This window comes from Phyllostomus hastatus, unplaced genomic scaffold, assembly GCF_019186645.2.
Source record: "Phyllostomus hastatus isolate PE091 unplaced genomic scaffold, TTU_PhHast_1.1 phas_scaffold_93, whole genome shotgun sequence".
NCBI classification, from domain to species: Eukaryota; Metazoa; Chordata; class Mammalia; order Chiroptera; family Phyllostomidae; genus Phyllostomus; species Phyllostomus hastatus.
In genome coordinates this window covers 34,618,967-34,638,066 of record NW_025334042.1, presented here as the reverse complement: position 1 = coordinate 34,638,066, position 19,100 = coordinate 34,618,967, and the positions used below count along the sequence as shown (strand labels likewise).

At 40.4% G+C, this 19,100-nt stretch overlaps 2 protein-coding genes across 13 annotated transcripts in view; both read left to right on the top strand.

The window, feature by feature from the left end:
• Nucleotides 1-4,981, top strand: part of PPFIBP1 (PPFIA binding protein 1) — a 159,067-nt gene extending 154,086 nt beyond the window's left edge. For all 11 annotated transcript variants that reach the window (XM_045829145.1, XM_045829152.1, XM_045829150.1 and 8 more), the window contains 4 exons: nucleotides 580-768; nucleotides 2,051-2,230; nucleotides 2,899-2,964; nucleotides 3,107-4,981. In XM_045829145.1, coding sequence (XP_045685101.1) covers nucleotides 580-768; nucleotides 2,051-2,230; nucleotides 2,899-2,964; nucleotides 3,107-3,193 — 522 coding nt within the window. In that variant the 3' untranslated portion in view covers nucleotides 3,194-4,981. The remainder of the gene's footprint in view (nucleotides 1-579; nucleotides 769-2,050; nucleotides 2,231-2,898; nucleotides 2,965-3,106) is intronic.
• A 488-nt stretch (nucleotides 4,982-5,469) lies between these two features.
• LOC123812822 (28S ribosomal protein S35, mitochondrial) overlaps nucleotides 5,470-19,100 on the top strand; it is a 41,385-nt gene continuing 27,754 nt past the window's right edge. The window contains exons 1-4 of one of the 2 annotated variants that reach the window (XM_045829704.1): nucleotides 5,470-6,251; nucleotides 15,445-15,491; nucleotides 16,600-16,767; nucleotides 18,881-18,941. In XM_045829704.1, coding sequence (XP_045685660.1) covers nucleotides 5,597-6,251; nucleotides 15,445-15,491; nucleotides 16,600-16,767; nucleotides 18,881-18,941 — 931 coding nt within the window. In that variant the 5' untranslated portion in view covers nucleotides 5,470-5,596. Of the gene's footprint in view, nucleotides 6,252-11,697; nucleotides 11,877-15,444; nucleotides 15,492-16,599; nucleotides 16,768-18,880; nucleotides 18,942-19,100 lie in introns of those variants that run through there. The other variant, XM_045829705.1, reaches the window with a different exon arrangement.

Below are 19,100 nucleotides of genomic sequence, written 5' to 3'. Positions count from 1 at the left end.
AGATCAGATTGAAACCCATGTCTTGCATTGTCCTTTTTTATGTTGGATAACACCCAGCTTCTGGCTCCCACTTGATGATGATTTAAAGCAGGGGTGTCAAACTCACTTTCACTAGGGGCCATATCAGCCTCATGGTTGCCTTCAAAGGGATGAATGTAATTTTAGGACTGTATAAATGAAACTGCTCCTTAAAGTTAAGGAGTTGAAATTACATTCGGCCCTTTGAAGGCAACCTTGAGGCTGATGTGGCCCCCGGTGACAATGAGTTTGACACCCCCGCTTTAAAGCCTCTGCAAAGACACAGATCCTATTTCTGCACACAGATGTTGCACAAAAAGTTGATTTGCAAAGGCCTCCCAAAAGAATACCTCGGAGAGGTGGAAGCCCTGAGTTATTAATGCCCGGATGTCAGGACCAGCTCTACCTCTCATTAGCTTGGACAAAAAGAAGAAAAGTTGTGTAAATTAAAGATTAGAGTCCATACTCTGAGTATCTGACTGAGGGGGCTACTGAAGATAACTTAGTGAGAGAGTTTGGTGGGATACAGGGTACCTTACACAATCTTTGTTTTTCTTACAGGTTCTAGAACCTCGTTTCAACGTGGAAACAATGGCCCAGTTACTGAACATCCCGCAGAGTAAGACCCTGTTGCGAAGACATTTGGCCACTCATTTCAACCTTCTGATTGGTGCTGAGGCCCAGCGCCAGAAGCGCGATGCCATGGAGTTACCAGATTATGTGCTTCTAACAGCCACTGCCAAAGTGAAGGTTGGTTCAAGCCCATGTCGTTTAATCATGGGTTAAACCACAAACTATATAGCAAAGGCTCAGTTCTGACTGTTACCTGGTTATCCCATTTTCTGGGATTTACAAGTTTTGGGGGTAGGTTGAAGGTATAGGCACCTTTAAGAGTAATCAATAAAATGCAGTTTTGAAGGTTTCCTTCCCGGGGAATTTTTGCCGAAGTCATCTATTTTATTAGAGTTAATAATAGTAAAGAACACGGTGTTGGCTTTTGTCATTGAAACATTGCCAAGGCAGAGAGCCCACGAGTTGGACCCAAGTATTGACTGTAGTTGTCCTCTTCTTGCTGTGAGTAAATCAAGTGTAAGAGCTGCATCTCTCCTCAGACAGAGTCAGCTTGCCTGGCATATCACTGACCAACCTTGCACGTCAGAAAAAGGTAGATGGGCAGAGAATGGCTGCTCCTAGTTTGCATGGATTCATCGACCATACGCTGTTCACACTAATTTTTCTTCTTTTAAATCATTCCTCTGTTAATTCTTCTGAGTGTTATCTCAACCAGCTCACTGTGGGTATAGGCTTTATCAGCTTCTTCACAAGTATCTATCAAGCTCTTTTTTTTTTGAGCCCCTCCTACCTTCTTGGTACTTCCTCTTCAGCCCCCTTTCTGCCTTAGAAGATGTGTTGGATTTGAAGCCTCTGAGAGATTCTGTTCTATATAAATTCTCAGCATCAACCTGATCACCATCCCAACAGTCTGAGGGACTACCCAGTGACTAAGGTGCAGTTTGTCGTCTAAGTGACATTGGAAGTTTTTTCTCCAAAAAAGCAGGGGTTCTTTCAGCAGTCAGCATCCTGTCATGGGAGCATAACAGGCTTGTAAGCTGACCACAGCCTCACCCAGAAAGAAAATACAGTGAGGGTCACTTTCTTTTGCTGATCTTAGAATGGAAAGCCTTGCAAAATTCAATATACAGTAACCCTAAGAAATCTCATTGCATTAAGTCACATTAGCGCAAAATGAAGTCCTTTTGCTGATTTCACTTTCATCGTGGTGACCACCCAGCTACTTGCGGTCAAGAAGGAGAACAAGCACAGTTTTCTGAGACTCTTAGTGGGATCATTGATCATATTTGGATGCGTCTGTCATATGCCTCAGCTGCCTTTGTTTTTGTTGTACAGATTTAATCATTCAATTGCTTTTTTCTATATGATGGAATGAATAATTAAACCATGTGTGTTCTTAGCCCTTTGTTATGTGAATTTTATCAAATCCCTGGATGTTTTTGTTTTCTTTCTTTTAAAGCCAAAGAAACTCACCTTCAGCAATTTTGGGAATCTGAGAAAGAAGAAACAGGAAGATGGGGAAGAATATGTTTGTCCCATGGAATTGGGACAGGCATCGGGGAACTCGTCTAAGAAAGGACTTAAACCTGGCTTGGACATGCGCCTGTATGATGAAGACGATCTGGACCGGTTAGACCAGGTAAATGCCACATTGTATACCTACTTTAAAGTTCTTCCAACACTGAGACACTAAATGGTAGCTTTCTGTACTGTATCTACTAGGAAAGGAAGTCTTCTTCAAATACTTAAAAACAAAGATAATAATAAAATAATGGTGAACACTTACAGATTACTTACTACTTCCCAGGCACTATCCTAAGCACTTAACATATATTGATGTTTGCGGTAATCCTCACACACAGGGAGTATTCTTGTCCTAATTTTAGAGGTAAGGACACAGAGGCACAGAGAGGGAGAAGAGCTGGGATTTCAGCTTTCCGGGCTGGCCCCAAACCCTCTTACCTGTGCTGCTTACCCACGTTATCCTGTCTCTGTACTAAGGAATCTGGGTGTTGAAACAAACTCATACTGCTTAGCCTTTTCAGTATGAAGGATAGTGTCCTTTAATCAATAATCCTTTGGTGCCACTGTTAATATCAGAGCATTTAGTCTAGATGTGCCTGTAGAGTTTTTTACATTTTAACATCTAATTACAGTAGTGCAAAGAGATTATCAACACAAGAGTTCTGTTGCCCCTATCCCAGTCAGTACAACTTGATTATTTCTTCTTAGACTTTTGTTCATTTTGCCACACTATCTTTGAAACTGTGCTAGTTAGTGTGTTACATTGTGGTATGCTCTTTGCAGATGGAAGATTCAGAAGGGACAGTGAGGCAGATAGGTGCATTCTCTGAAGGCATCAACAACCTAACAGTAAGTTTTCAAGATGAATTTAAAATCTTGTTCTAAAAATATGTTTGCAAATAACCCCAAGGGTCTGCGCGTGTAGTGGAGGATGTGGAGTTCCGAGCTCTTGGCTCGCAGTGTGTGTGACTCCCGTCTCCTTGTTTTCCAGCACATGTTAAAGGAAGACGACATGTTTAAAGATTTCGCCGCCCGGTCCCCCAGCGCCAGCATTACCGATGAGGACTCAAACGTTTGACCATAGCACCCGGACGAGCATTAGGAGCTCCTCGTCTCCTTCCACTGTATTCCTCAAACACAGTATATCCAACAAGCGGCAGATTGTATATTGTTTAGTGATCCATCTTCTCACGTACACGCGGGAATGGGAAGCGGGGGAAATGTGCCTATTTTAAAGCTGCCACAGAAAGTGAGACACTGGTGAATGAGAGTGTAATTGTTTTTCCTCTATTTAATGTAAAAATCTGTGATATATTATATTTAAAGTATTGCATTTATATGAGTACTTTGCTGTAGTGTTTCCAGTCAGTCACAGTGTGCGGGATTTGGGGACGCGGTCACCTGGCGGTGGCTGATTCTGTCCTGTCGGTGTGTTGGCAGCAGCGCGGTGGCCTGCCGTTGACGCAGAACCCGGCAGGCTTCCAAAGTCCCCATGTGGAACTTCTCTAAGCACCCAGCGTGCCCACTGAATGCCAGCCACACCTCCACTGGCCTCTTAGCGTCCTGTTTTTATATACTTTTCTAAATGTATGTGTATATTTAGTACATGGAACATAGAACTCTTATTTTGTGACATACATAAGGAAAACGGTTAAAAAAGATCACATTGAAAAAATACGGTGTTCAAAGTTCTCATGTGACAGCTGGTTCTTGGACAGGTCGGGACGATCTTTCATTCTCCACAACCGAACTGAATGATGCTGATCATTCGGACTGCGTTAGTGTGTATGAAATGACCCCTCTTTGATGACATACCACAAAATGGCTGGTTAGCTTTTTAAGAACCTCAGACTTCATCTTGGATTCTTTTAACTTACAAGGAAGAACTCAAAGGACATTTAAAATCTATTAACTTGATTGCATTCAGAAGCTCCCCCCAAATTTGTAGAAATAATTTCTGAAGAAACCAAACCAAAACAAAAACCTTTACAGTATTAAGATTCTTATCTTCCTCTTTTGCTAAATATATCATGGCATCAAAGTAGCAACAGTCAGACTAATGTTATTAATCGCACATTTCTCGGGCTATTGATGAATGGAATCTCTTTTAAAAGCTGAGTATTTGAACATATTTTCTCAATCAGAGTTCAATAACTCTGAGGCTGGAAAATTAGTTTTACAATGGCTGCATTGTGGTGATAAACTGTAGATCATGTTTTTCTGTAGCACAAGGCCCAAATAAACATTCTTTTATAAAGAAAAATAGAAGGCTTCAGTAAAAACTGTTACTCTGTTTATTATCCATTTTAGGGGTTTTAGAAAGAATATGCTCTTTTTCATTCAGTACTACGTCAATACTCATGATAGTCAACAGTGGTGAAGACAGGCTTCCACAAACTGGCCCGGGGCGGGCAACTCCTTGTACGCCAGTGGACTTACAAACTGCGTTGGAATGCCAGTGATATGATCGCTCACGTTATCAGCAAGTTACCGAGCTTGTCGTCAAGGAACCTATAATACTGTACTACTGTTTATTCACAGCTACAATGATTTGATGCTAACAGTCATCTTTTGCCCCCTACCATTCATTATTTGGTAACTGTATTGGACTCTTAATGTACTGGTGTTTTATTTTAATGTGGATTTATGCTACCATTTGAGAAACAATTTGTTATCAAACCTGGTTGAAAATACCAGGAGACTGTTACAGATGCCAAATAGTTTTTATTCAGGACATTGTAACATACTTGACTATATGTGACGTGGTTAAAACCTTTTTGATGATATGTATTTTACTTATAAAATATTATACACTGCTGGTGTCACCATATGAAAAGAAATAAAGTCAGTTGATAATTGCCTCATATTTTTATTGTCTGTTCCTTGAGTTTCCTTTGTTCAGAATAACCACGAGGCTTTATTTCTCATAGAGATAACAATGAACTCTTTACAATTCCAAACCCCCATAAAACTTTTTGACAGGAAGCACAGGCAGCTGAGCTGGGGAATGAGGAATGATGGCAGAGGAGATCTTGGAAAAGCAAAGAGAAATGACTCACCTGCAAATTTGAAGAAGTTAGTTGTAGAAAGTGTATGGTCTTTAAAGAATTAAGTGCTATTTTTAATTTAACTAAAATTTGAAAAGATGAAACATATCTTGGAAAAGATAACCAAATATTAAAAGTAGAGTGAATATAACTAGAGAAGAACAGAGGTTTTTGTGAAAGTTAGTATATCTGACTTAACACACCAGCAGGAGCCTGTGTGAACACAACACACCCAGTTGGCAAACAGGGAGACCTATTTGTTTTGCTGTATGTATATACACTTAGCTGCACCAGGTAAGCTGTGGAGTTAGAAAACTGAGACGACATTAACAGATGTGACTTCACTGCAAGACTTTTACTCCGAAAAGGGAGTCATTCTGAACAAGGTTTGCATGTTTGACATTTGGAGGCAGTATTGATCGGGCGCAGAGAAAATGGGGCAGAAACCATCGCAACAGTCGGCTCTGGAGGACAGCAGAGAGGTCCTCCAACTCTGTGAGGTGGTCAGTGGAGCTATTGTGCATGCCGCTGGGAAGCTGCAGGGGTATCTTGGATTTGAAGACCCTCTGAGCAATCTATGCCCAGCTCCAAGCACTCTGAACGAGATCTTCCTAATTCACTTCGTCACTTTCTGCCGAGAAAAGGGAGTTGACAGGTGGCTCACCACCACCAAGATGACCAAGCACCAAGCCCTGCTGTTTGGGGCCGACTGGATTTGGACCTTTTGGGGATCCGATAAGCAAATAAGGCTTCAGCTGGCGGTGCAGACTCTGCAGATGTCTTCTCTCACTCGCGTGGAATCCAAGCCTTGTGAGCGCCCCAGTCCGGAGTTCTCGGCAGAGCTGTCTTCCGGGAAGAGCAGATTTGATAAGCTGGAAGAGTTCTGTAACTTGATAGGGGAGGATTGTCTGGGCCTGTTCATCATCTTTGGTGTGCCAGGAAAGCCTAAAGATGTCAGAGGAGTTGTCCTGGACAGTGTCAAAAGTGAAACAGCGAGGGGCCATCTGCCAGGAGGGAAGGCTGTGGCACGATTTGTCCTGGAAACCGAAGACTGTGTCTCCATCAGAGAGCTGCTTGGAAACTGTCTGAGTAAGAAAGATGGGCTAAGAGAGGTGGGCAAGGTTTACATTAGCATCCTCTGAACTGGATTTGCGTGATGAGACTGGCCTGTAAGATGAAAAGAAAAGGACATTTTATTCTAATAAGCAAGCTTATCCACTTGTATCATCCCAACATGGGATTCCACCCTCCCACCCCTCCCTGTAATGAATGAAAATTGGGTGAAAGTGTATGTGTCATAATTATGGTGTGAGTACAACTTTTCCCATGTTGTTGGGAAAACTGACAGTTTAGCTTAATCTTTCAGCTCTACTCAGTAATAAAAACAGGACAAGAAGTTTGATTTATAAAAAAAAATAGATGTTTGTTTGAAATAATGAGTCTAGCTCTTGAAAGTGTACCATGTGTTTTTACGGCCATGGGTGGGAGAAGGGAGGGAGAGGTGGTGTGTAAGGCTGTGGAACAGGGTTAGTTACGTCTGCAATACCAGCTTCAGTTCAGGACTGAGCAAAACCTCGCACTGCCTTGTGCCCGCTGCCCTCACTCTCACATCTCCCCGAACTGCTTTCTTTGTGCAGGGAGGCCCCTGGTGGGATTCACATTGGGATCTGCTTAAGTGTTAGCTTTACCTATGATTTAAACACAGTAACCCGTATAACAGTCATTTGTAGCCCTGGCTGGTGTGACTCAGTGGATTGAGTGCTGGCCTGTGAACCGAAGGGTCGCCAGGTCCATTCCCAATCAGGGCACATGCCTGGGTTGCAGGTCAAGTGCCCAGTGGGGGTGCCCACAAGAGGCAACCAAGCACTGATATTTCTCTCCTTCTCTTTCTCCCTCCCTTCCCCCTCTCTAAAAATAAATACAGTATTTAAAAATAAATACATAAAAACATATCTTTAAAAAAAACCCAATCACTTGTAGTGATGCCTAACATTTGTTTAGCCTTTGCAGTAAGGATATAAAAACCACCATTACTTAAAATCCTGGGGTTAGGACAGTGTGTGTGTGTGTGGGGGGGGGGGGGGTTATTGCCCCCCCTCCCCCAACTCTTCTAGAAGGTAGAAGCAAAAAGTGCTTAGAATTGTAAATGGAAGACACATTCATTTACATGACTGCCAAATGCCTGCTCCATGCTAGTTAGGCCCTGTTCTACACCCTGTCAACCCAGCAGGAAAAAGAACTATGTCCCTATTTTAGGGGGAACTTCTCTCTTAATGGTGGAAGACAGAAAGTAAATATATGTAAATATATTTTAAACGCACATTTAAGAAATATAACAGAAGTGTCGTAAAGAAGAATAAAGCCTCAATGAGGAGGGGATAATTAACTAGGAATCTGGATTGGATGGAGAGAGCATCAGTGCAGATATCTGGAAAAGTGTTCTAGGCCTCGAGAACCGCAGATGCAAAGCACCAGAGAAGGGAATGTGTTTGTGATACGTTTGAGGCGTAGCAGGGAGGCTGGTGCTGATGGAGCAGGGCGAGCCAGGGCGAGAGTGATAGGAGACAAGGTTGGAGAAGTAGCCAGCAAACAGATCGAGTAGATTTTACTTGTAAGGACTATGGATTTTCTTCTGATCTGACTGTCCCTTTAAAAACCTCATTTGATTGCTGGGTGGAGACTAGATTATAGGGAGGAAAGAGTAAGAGCAGAGCCCAGGGCAACAGGTAGGAAGCTATTAAAGGAAAGCTGTGGAGAGAAAAGGGGTCCTGGACAGACCAAAGTGGCCGAGGAGGAGGGGTACAGAGGTTGGGTTTTGGAAGAGTTGAAGGTAAAAGCATACAGCATTTGCTGATAATTGGATGAGGGGTATGAAATACATCACAATTAAAATATTGTATTTCTAAACTTCTTAAGTATTAAGAATATATGCAAAGGCAGAACTAAATTTGCCTTTGATGTTCCTTCATTCCAGGAAACCCAAAGGTCAAGGAAAGTTTTAAGCCCCCTGCCTTCAGTAAGTGAACATGAATAGGCCCAGGAGACATCTCTTGAAGTTGTTAATTATTCCTCCTTCGTTCCTGGAAGGATATAATACCCAATTAATGTTTCCTTGGCATATAGTGACCCCTGTCTACAGCCATGCTGTGAAGAGTGAGCTATCAAGAAGTTGGTGTAGTATAGTAGAGTATTCAACTTGGAATTAAATGTGGGTTTGTGTCTCAATTTTCTTAATCTAGTGGCTTAACTCTGATTTTTTTACCTGTAAAATGGGGCTGACCAACTAATTCAAAGACAATGCTTGTGACATTTTCTAAACTATAAATGTAAGCATACAGAGATTTTGAAGTCTAGTACAAATTGTAAATATGTTATAAACAGCTGGATGATAGAAATGAAAGACTTACCATATTTTTTTAATTAAAATAAAAAATGTGAAGCTCTTGCTGATTTAAAACATACTGTATTCTCTGATTTGAAAACCTTCATTCTGGTGTCAAATTAAAATACGGAAATGTGGAAATTCACATCTTCAGGAGTCTCACCGCCACCCCATACCCACTCCCTCTAGTTTGTGGTTTTCCCTGCCAGCACTTGTGTATTAAAAATATTTTATGCAAATGGAATCATATGATCCATAAATGCCTTTTTACATTAACAACTTAATTATATATTGTGTACAATTTTTCACACTAATAGATTTTTATCCACTTGTTTCTTTTTAAAGCTGGCATCAATAGTTCTCAGTCCTGTGTGCATACCAGATTTACCTGGGGAATTTAAAAACAATAAAACAATATTCTAAACACACCTATACCAACGGATCAGCATCTCAGAAGGAGGGACCCTAAATGGATATTTTAGTATCTCTTGAGATAATTCTAATATTCAAACAGGATGAAGTAAGACCCATCTATCTAAGTAGTAGTCTATGTTGTCTATACCATTGTATATTTAGCCAATACTGTTTTAATTGATATTTAGGTTGCAAACTCCATTCACATACCTGGATATTTGCATATTGCCTATAACATGTTTGTGAATAGACATACTTTGTTCACTTTTTATTAAGAGGTAGTTTTGATAAATAGCTCTAATAGAAAGTCAGATAGACTTTCTAATAGAAACCTACATTGGATTATTGTAGATTTCAAGTATAATAAAAACCCATTATGAAAATACCTAATATTTAAAATTGTCTACACAAGGACTAGCTACATAATTTGTGGTGCCCAGTGCAAAATGAAAATGTGGAGTCCTTGATCCTTAAAATTTCAAGATGGACAAAGGAGTATTCAGCCAAGCGCAGGGCTCTTCTAAGTGCAAGTCACATGCCCATGAGAGCAGTGTTCTTTCTACAATATGTTGTGTTATTTTGTCATGAAGTCCAAAGAAGAAATTTTTTATAATGAGTAAGTGACTGCACGTTAAGATCTTTTCCAGTTGAAAAACTGTGCAATTCTTAGTAAATCCTTTGTACACAATAGCACACACTTTACTACTTACACTGCATGAGCCAGGTATTATTGCCTATTGATAGCATTACAAATGATTTTTTAACTTTTAACATAGAATAAACTTCATTGTACTTGATGTCTCAGAAAACAGTAAGTATTTCTCTGGCTCCACTAACTCTTAATAGTGTTCATGCACTTTGTTCTTAGGGAAGGAGTGAAACAAAAGACAAAGCATAGGAAAATAGACTGAGGACATGAGTCTCTTAACATCTTGCTCAGAAGTTAAGAATTCTCTGAATATAAACTAATTTTATAAGATTTCATATTTCTGCCCTGGCTGGCGTAGCTCAGTGGATTGAGCGTGGGCTGGGAACCAAAGTGTCCCAGGTTCGATTCCCAGCCAGGGTACATTCCTGGGTTGCAGGCCATAACCCCCAGCAACCGCACATTGATGTTTTCTCTCTCTCTCTCTCTCTCTCTCTCTCTCTCTCTCTCTCCCCCTTCCCTCTCTAAAATAAATAAAATCTTAAAAAAACAGAATTCATATTTCTTTTACCCCTAAATTTCTATGGTATAGGCCTTGCACTTCACTGTACTGAAGTGTATACATTCCAGAGAGAAAAAGTGGCTGCTATATTGACTCTGAGCTTAATTCCAATGCCACCATTAATACTATGTCTTCTGAAATGTAACTCAATCACAATGGTCCTGAGGGAGATATTACTGACCTATTTTCCTTGAAATTGAAGTGCAAGGATGTTAGGTGGACTTGACCAAGATCACAAAAAAGCAGAGCCTGGATTCAAACTCCATATTCATCTGACTAAAAAGCCATGCTTCTAATCTTAAAAATAGAGCAGAGGGGAAAAGCACCATGTGAAGACAGAGGCAGAGATTGGAGTGATGTGTCCACCAGCCAAGGAATGCCATGTATTGCCAATAACCATGAGAAGCTAGAAGAGAGGCATATACAGATTCTCCCTCTGAACTTCCATAAGGAACCACCACCAACCCTGCCAACACCTGGATTTTACAGTTCTAGCATCTAGAACTGAGAGAAGAAATTTCTGTTAAGTCACCCAGTTTGTGGTACTTTGTTACAGCAGCTCTAGAAAACTAATACACCATACTTCTGCTTTGGAACAGTAACGGGATAGTGAGAAGCCAGAAGAGATGAGAACGGTGATTATTACAAATACTTGCCCCATCATGCCACTTCTCCCCCTCACATAATGATTGATGCCCGTGGTGCACTGAACGCTCACAGGAAGAATACTCGGAGGCAGCTGCGCGCTTCTGCTCTGCTGTGTGTATGCTCACCAAGAGTCAGTTGTGTTTGTTCCCAGTTGTTATTATACCTTTGTACTTTGATTAAATGTTATACTTACCATTTGAAAAAAAAACACGATAATTTTATTAAGAGTTGGATGCTAATTCAAACACAGGGTAAAAATAAAATTGGAGAATTTATTAAAGAACGACCATTATTTTCTAAGTCCTGCTGAGTAGTTTTTATCATTCTAACCTCATCTACAAAGGAGCTAACCAAATCATTGAAAACAGTTGCTTCCTGCTCGCACAGGACGCTCACTCGGTGCCAGTACTCTAGCCAGATGTTTTCTGTATTAACTTGATTAGGCTCACAGCCTGGAGAGGGTGAGACCAAATTTTACACTCAGGTATCCTTTTACCTACTATCGGATACTGCCTCTCCCCCTAGAGTGTCACTTTGCACTAGCTGAATACTTTCTTTAAGCTAAGAAAGTATAGAAAAGCAGCAATCGCAGAGGAGCAGGGCGCTAAGGTAGACCCTGAGCCACATGAGTTCCCACTCAGACTGCACTTTTCTTCCGTGAGTCACATTTCCCCCATTCCTTAGGATCATTATTTGCCATTGTCTTTAGACTGGCTGCTTCAGTTTTTCTTTTAATCGTCTCGTGTCTTCTTCTTTACTTTTTTTCCTCTTTTCGGGGTGCACTTTGACTCTGGATCTGATTTCCCAGACCCAGGTTTATTCTATTTCTACTCCCCACGAGCGGGGCAAAAAGGGGGGGGCGCATGCGCGGAAGCGGCCTCAGGCCCGCTCCTCCATCTTCGTTGCTTCGGGATCGCGCCTGTCCCCTCTGGCTTGCCGTCCTCGCAGCCATGGCGGCCGCCTCGTTCCCCGTATGGCTGTCTCTGCAGCCAGGGGCCAGGGCTCTGCGTTCCTTCTCCACCGCCCTGTCTCCGACCACTCTTGCTGGGACACCAAGCCCACGTGAGTGTCTGCTGCGTCGCCTCCGGGCTTTGGGGAAGGTGAGAGGGCGGGATATCGCCCCTTCGTGGCCGCTGAGGTTGCAGAGTCAGCTTTGCACAGGGTGGAGGAGTGAGGTCGAAACGTCCTCTGCCAGCCTCTCCCTGGACCACCTAGTAGAAAAGCCGTGCATGCGAGTCTGTCCTCTATGGACTTGTCACCCCATGACTAGCCGTGGGTTTCTGCTTCCCCATTCCCTGGGCGCTAAGAACTTGCCCGCTCCCTCCCCTGTGACCTGCGTTGGTGCTCCGTCCCACGATCGCTGGCACAGTGTTTCTCTCTGGTTTCGTGGGTAGTGTTTCCTGGGTAGTGGACTACGGCTTTTCCCGAACGTTAAGGGAAGCATTCATCTGTCCCAGAGCAAACTGCAGCTCTGAATTCCAGGCCCAGCTATGCCACCCAATGGTATGACCTTCATTCCAACGCAGTTTGAATGACCTTCACTCAGATGATCCGGACGCATGGTTCCGTTCTCATCTTCTAGGAATCTAGTGAAAAAGACATTTTTTAAGCAGACTATATGCAGTGTAAGGTGTTGTAGAAGACTTCGGAGTAGGGTAACGTCGGAGCGTTGGGAAAGAGCCTAGAGGAGTCCAGAAAACTGTCCAGGAGGAGACAGGTCCAGTTACACCAGGTGCTATCCGTGCTTCCTTCCTACTGACAGTTCAGTCTAGGCCACCATATCCTACGTCTTTACTGATACCTATTTCTGCTTATGCTCCCCTACATTGACTTCTCACAATGGCCAGAGTGAAGGGTTCAAGAAGCAAATCTTACTTTGCCACACCCTTGTTCAAAATCTGCAAGTAGTTTCTCATTGCTTTAAGATAAATGATAAATTCCTTAATGCATCATCGTGGCTGTTCATAATCGTAACACATGTCTTTAATTTTTTATTAAAGCATTCTACAAATACTTTACTTTAACTTCTACTATGTGCTAGGCAGTGTTCTAGATACCAGGATAGAGCAAGGTCCCTAACCTCATGAAGTTTACATACTTTTGGGAAAGTCAGACTGTAAACAAATAAATAACATCAGTGCAATGTAAGGTAGTGATTAGTGCTGTAGAGAAAAAAGTGAATCAGGGCCCTGGCTGGTGTGGCTCAGTGGATTGAGTGGTGGCCTGCTCTGGGTTCAGGTCCCAGTCAGGGCACACGCAAGCCAGGTTCCCAGTTGGGGGTGTGCAAGAGGCAACCAGTCGATATGTCTCTCACACACTGATGTTTCTCTCCCTCTCTTTCTCCCTTCCCTTTCTCTAAAAATAAAATCTTTTTTAAAAAAGTAAAAATAAAGCAGGATATTGAGGTTGAAGGAATAGTGGCTATTAGGTGGGATAGGATAGGATAGGATAGGCAGTCTTTCTGGAAAGAACTTGGGGAAGTGACATTTGAGCACAGTCCAAAACTATGCTGAGATAGGGGGAAGGAAGAGCGGGGGAGAGCATTGTTGGCATAGGGAATCGCAAATGCAAAGGCCCAGAAGTAAGAATAAGTTTATGGGTGTGATCCGGGAACAGAGAGAAGGCCAGTGTGGCTAGAGCTGAGTAAGCAAAGTGGAGAATAGTAAGTGATGGCCTGATCTTCTGAAGGCTTGGGCATGTTTGGGATCACACTGGAAGATATGAACAGGGAAGTGATGTAATGTGATCTACACTTTTAAAAGACCCTGAGGAGAACTAACTTTAGGAGGGTAAGAGTGGAAGTCAGGAGACCAGTTTGGAAGCTGTTGTAGTACAAAGGAGATGATGGTGTTTTGGGCTGAAGTAATATTGGAGAAGGTGGTGTGGCTGAATTTAGGGCATACAGGGTCTGGCGCAAATAATGCCTCTTTTTTTTTAATTATAAACTCTTAGTACAAAGCCATAAGAATGTAATTCTGTAACATCATAATATCACACTCAAGCACACCATATGACATTTTAGATGAAATGTTCAAATTAAAACTGTAAGTTATTACACCCATATTATTACCCTACCAACCACATTCAAGTAGGCATTACTTCCGCTGGACCCTGTATTTTGAAGGTAGAGCTAATGGAATTTACTGATGTATTTGTTACAGGGTTTGAGGAAAAGTCTTAAGGAAGCATGTTAGAAATTTGTCCTGAGTAATTGGATGAATGAGAATACCATTCATGGGGATTGGGAAGGCTGGAAGAAGATCAAGAGCTCTGCCCAGGAGGTGTTATACTTGGGATGCCTGTTAAATATCTGCAGTCCCTGCTCAGTGCGCTCTCTGCTCTACTCTGAAGTTTTAGCCATATTGAATTTGTCTGCTTTGATTTTCCATCTTTTTCTCTAGAACACTTTTTGTCCCTTGTCCAACCACAGGGCTACTCCTGCTCATCCTTAACGTTTTAGCTTCAAGTCAACTTCCACAGGGAGATTTTCTCCAACTACTTGACTGGATTTGGTCCCCTGCTATGTGTTTTCATTAATATTTATCATTGTTTATTGAAATTACTTGTTAAATAGTTAGTTGCCTTACTTGACAGACTCTCCATTCTGTGGGAGTGAGGACTGTGTTTCTCTTGTTCTTTCCTGCCTTCCTAATTCCTGGTGTACACTACCACTCCAAAACTTTTGAAGGCATAAATGAAATGCTACTGAGGGATGAGAAAGAATTTATCAGATGAAGAAACGAGGAGGGAAGAGAGATGCGGACTGAAGTCAAGAAGATGGGAGGGAAGCATATTTTAGGCAAACAGAACAAAGTTCAGAAAGACCGAAGGGCCTGGTACTGGAAATTCAGTGTAGCTGTGCGCCCTTGTGAAGGGAGATGAGCTAGAGATATGAACTGTATGCTGTGCTAGTGTCACAACTCTTGGTCCTTAGTTTGCTTGGCTATAAATGACCTATAAATCAGGATAGCAAGTTCTTGTGAAGAATAAGATTAAATGAGATAATGAAAAGCACTTAGTACAGTGTCTAGCATGTGAAAGGGCTCATTAAATACAGTTATTATTTTAGAATAGCAGCACAGGCATAAGATAATATTTTAAAAGGTATATACTGTAAGTAATCTACCCTCTTCTACAGTTATCTGATTTATTAGGAATGGCTGTGATTTTTGTTATTGTTATTATAGCATTGGCAGTTCTAATATACAGGAGAGAAGGAAAAACTTAAGGGTTTCTCTTTTTTTGGTAGAAAGAACAATATTTCCAAATATGAGCAAGTATACTTAAAATTAGAACATTTCAAACTATCTTTCAAGACACAAAAATTCTTATTTCTAACTAAATATTTTAACTTGGGGAAGTAAGTTTATTTGACTATGAACCTTAAAACTTATTGAAAATATTCCTTTAGATGATGATTTCACTTTATGTTTTAATAACTGGATTTTATTAACTACTTCTGACTCTTTATTTTCATTAAGATGATTTTAGTTCCTGAGCTTACAGAAAGTGGATTATTGTTTCATTTTTTTGTTACTGAATACCTTAAACTGTTCAGATTATGGGATCATGATCAGTGTTGAATGATCTCTTATAAAATTCTCTGTCTGACTACTGCATTGTCTTTTAGGTGTAGCAGGAAGAACGTCCAAATCTGAAAGACCACCGAGAAGAAAGGTAAACAGTGAACGTATTTAGTACATACTGCCTTAACGGTTTCTGAAGTTCTGCAGTGAGGCAGGTTTTCGCAGTGAGGCAGGTTTTCACAGTGAGGCAGCAGGGTGCAGTCCAGGAAGGGCTCCATAAGGGGACCTTTAAGGGGATATTTACTCGGTAACTATCACAGTGTTGACTCTGGTCTTGGGCTGGTCTTTGTCAGTACCCTGAGAATGGATCATCTTTGAGAGGTAGACTCACCCACATAGTCCCAGAAAATAAGCCCATAGACCAGAATACAGAATTATTTTTGATGATGCTTGTAATAGTCATGTAGCCTGGGTGGGATGTGTGCATTAATCTAACAGGTTTGTTCTCACCTTGTGGACATCTCTTTGGAAAAATCCAAATTATAATATCACTTGGCATGGTCTTAGAACAAAGGCATGTTAGTTGGAAGTTAAATGGCATCAAATTATAGTTGTCTAGAGTATTTATTTTCAAAGGACTATTGCCAGCTTCCAGGACAAACTACACTTAGTTTAGATATTGTTTAGAGGGGTGTTGCTGAATTTTGCCTCTTTAAACCACATTTTTGTATGCTGGACATCACCTTCTACTGGATATATTTAAGTATTTATGTACATGTATTGCGATTGAGTAAGCAATCATGTGGCTGTTCCCCGGACCTAGGAGATATATACTTTCTTATTATCCGTTCATTCAATTAGCTTAACCTTAATTTGTTTCCAAGTTCTCAATGTCACCTCATGTACTGACTTCCATCAAAGAAATTTTAAAAGTTATTTCAAAATATATTGTTATTCACCCCCTTCGTAAACAAAATGTAAAAAGTTTGTTAAAAGTCTAGGTAAATAAATAAGATAGAGATATTTTTAGTAAAGGAAATGTGCTATTAAAGGGGATCCTTGCCCCAGAGGGTTTGAGGAACCGGTGCAGAAATAGGTAGGTTTGGTGTTTTTTTATTTGAATAGCAGTAGCTTTGTGGGAGGTCACATTTTATGTAGGTTGCAACTCTGCTAGTGTTCTCTTAATTACATGTTTTCTTTTGTTTAAAATTTGAAAATGTGTTCATATTTAAAGTAATAAACCATTTTATGTTTCTTAGGCACTACCTCCTAGGACGGAGAAAATGGCCGTTGACCAGGACTGGCCTAGCGTTTACCCGGTTGCCGCGCCGTTTAAGCCCTCGGTCGTGCCTCTTCCCGTTCGAATGGGTTATCCAGTGAAAAGGGGAGTGCCCATGGCAAAGGAGGGGAATCTGGAGCTTCTAAAGGTAAGATAAGTTGATGGTTCTTTGGCTAAGACTTATATATAAATAAATGGTGATCTTCCTCCCATTCTCCTTCCCCCCCTTATACTTCAAGGCTCAGTATATAACAGCTTATTGTGTTTTAATTTAATTTTTCCCAGATAATAATGGGTATTATATTTTGATTATTCATGGTAAAGAAGACTCAAATAATCCTAGGCATTTAAAAATGTAATTAATTGGTCCTGTAGCTTCCCATTTGGCTTTTTCTGTTCTGTTCTATCTTTTCTGTATTGTGTCTTTCAGATGGAACTAGGAAAAGTGAAATAATCTGATTTGAGATGGATAACTGGGGGTGATGAAGGTTCCACTTGTAAAATATTTTTAACTTTCTGTCCAGAAAGGTGGAATATTATTTAATATTCATGTTATTGTCCTTAAACTTTATTGCTTAAAACAAAATAGGGCATATTAAATGTCTAAATTATTAGCATCTATAGTGATTTGTGAACTGCAGGTTTTGTTTTGTGTTTTTAAATTTGCAGAAAGGAGAAGGGAGGGAGAAAGAGGGAGAGAGAGAAGAGTGTGTGGTTGCCTGTCACGTGCCCGCTACTGGGGATCTGGCCTGCAGCCCAGGAATGTGCCCTGACTGGGAATTGAACCAGTAACCCTTTGATTTGTAGGCTGTCACTCAATCCAGCCCACTTAGCCACACCAACCAAGGCTGAACTGTAGGCTTTTAAAGAAAATGTAAATATGCTTAGCCTGGGAATGCATGTCTTAGATGGTTTCCTCTTATATACCATGGAATTATCACCAACAAACTGTTTTCCATTAAACAAGAATCTTAAAATACCAAGAAAAATCTGATAAAATGTGATGGTAAAAAATGAGATGGTGACATGGAGAAGGGCTTACCTGCTGCTAGAAGCAAGAGGAGTTGGAATTTGGAAATGGGAATGTTTCAAGAGATAAAACAAAACAAATATTGAGGAAATTATTTTTTTCTTCAAGTGAAAGAGGAGAAATGAACTTAGTTTTTTTTAAAAAGGTCTTTGGAAAATATCACTGGGTGAGAGAGTAGCAATATGTTTGTAATAACTCTAGTGGTTGTGAATATATTTTAATAAAAACAGATATCTAAATATTTAATGCATACCATCCCTTTTAAGATTCACCTGTATGCTTAGTCCAGCGAAGTGGTTTATTCCTAGTAAGTGCCATTGGATGAGTTTGTGAGCTGCATAGAACAGTGCCTGTATAAACGTTATGCAGGCATCAGCTATTATTTTTTTCCAGCTATTTTAAATGTCCAGTTTAATTAATTTATTTTTTCTTTTATGATGTTAAGATTATATTTCATGTTTCAAAAATAGAAGTATAGAAAAATGAAGCCACCTACTCCGTAGTCACAGTTTTCATTGCTTATTTCTCTTGATTAAACATTTTCTGATCAACACTTAAGATTCCAGGCATAATGTTTGGAGTAACTTTTTAGCTTGTTCAAATTATTCTTTCCAAATGAGTCTAACTAAATTTTCTCTTAAGTTGCTTAATATTATTCAAGAAACATCTAATACATTTAATTATTTATTTGAAGGAATTCAATCTCTGACCTTTCCTAAACTTCCCATTGGCCCTGTGAATGATTAGGTAGCCTCTTAATATATCATCATATAAATATTCCTAACTTCATTAAATTAATTGTTCAGTTAAGATTGCGAGCTTTATTTATTCATTTAGCTCTAAAATGTCTGCTAAGTACAAAGTGGAAACTGTCACAGTGCTTTGTAATCCCGGGCAGTCAGGGTGGTTAAACAGTGATCTGTGTCCTTCGGTGCTCTCAGTTCTGTAAAGGAAAGATACTCACCTGTCGATTCACGGCAGGAAGAGTGCTATTAAAATGATGTTTCTTTTTTCCAGTGTTGTCATTTTAAGATACTTGGTACTGAATCTATATTCCAAGGGATTTATTTCTTGAATTCATAACACTGTTGACATAGAATTAATACTGTAAAAAACTACCACATTTTATTATAAAGCTTATTGGGCCTATGATTTAGTTGTATCAGCAAATTGTCTATTACATGTTTTTAAGACATTTGACTAATTTATCCTTTAAATTTCACTACTTTAGATCCCCAATTTTCTGCATTTGACTCCTGTAGCAATTAAAAAGCACTGTGAAGCTCTTAAAGGTAAGTGGTTGTTTTGTTACATCATTGACTTTGAATAGAATATTCTCTCTTCTAAGGATAAAGGGGTTCATTTAGCAAGACAGTATAATGTTTGTAAATATTTATGCACCCACTATAGGAGCACCTGCATGTATTAATCAACGCTAACAGAAGTGAAGG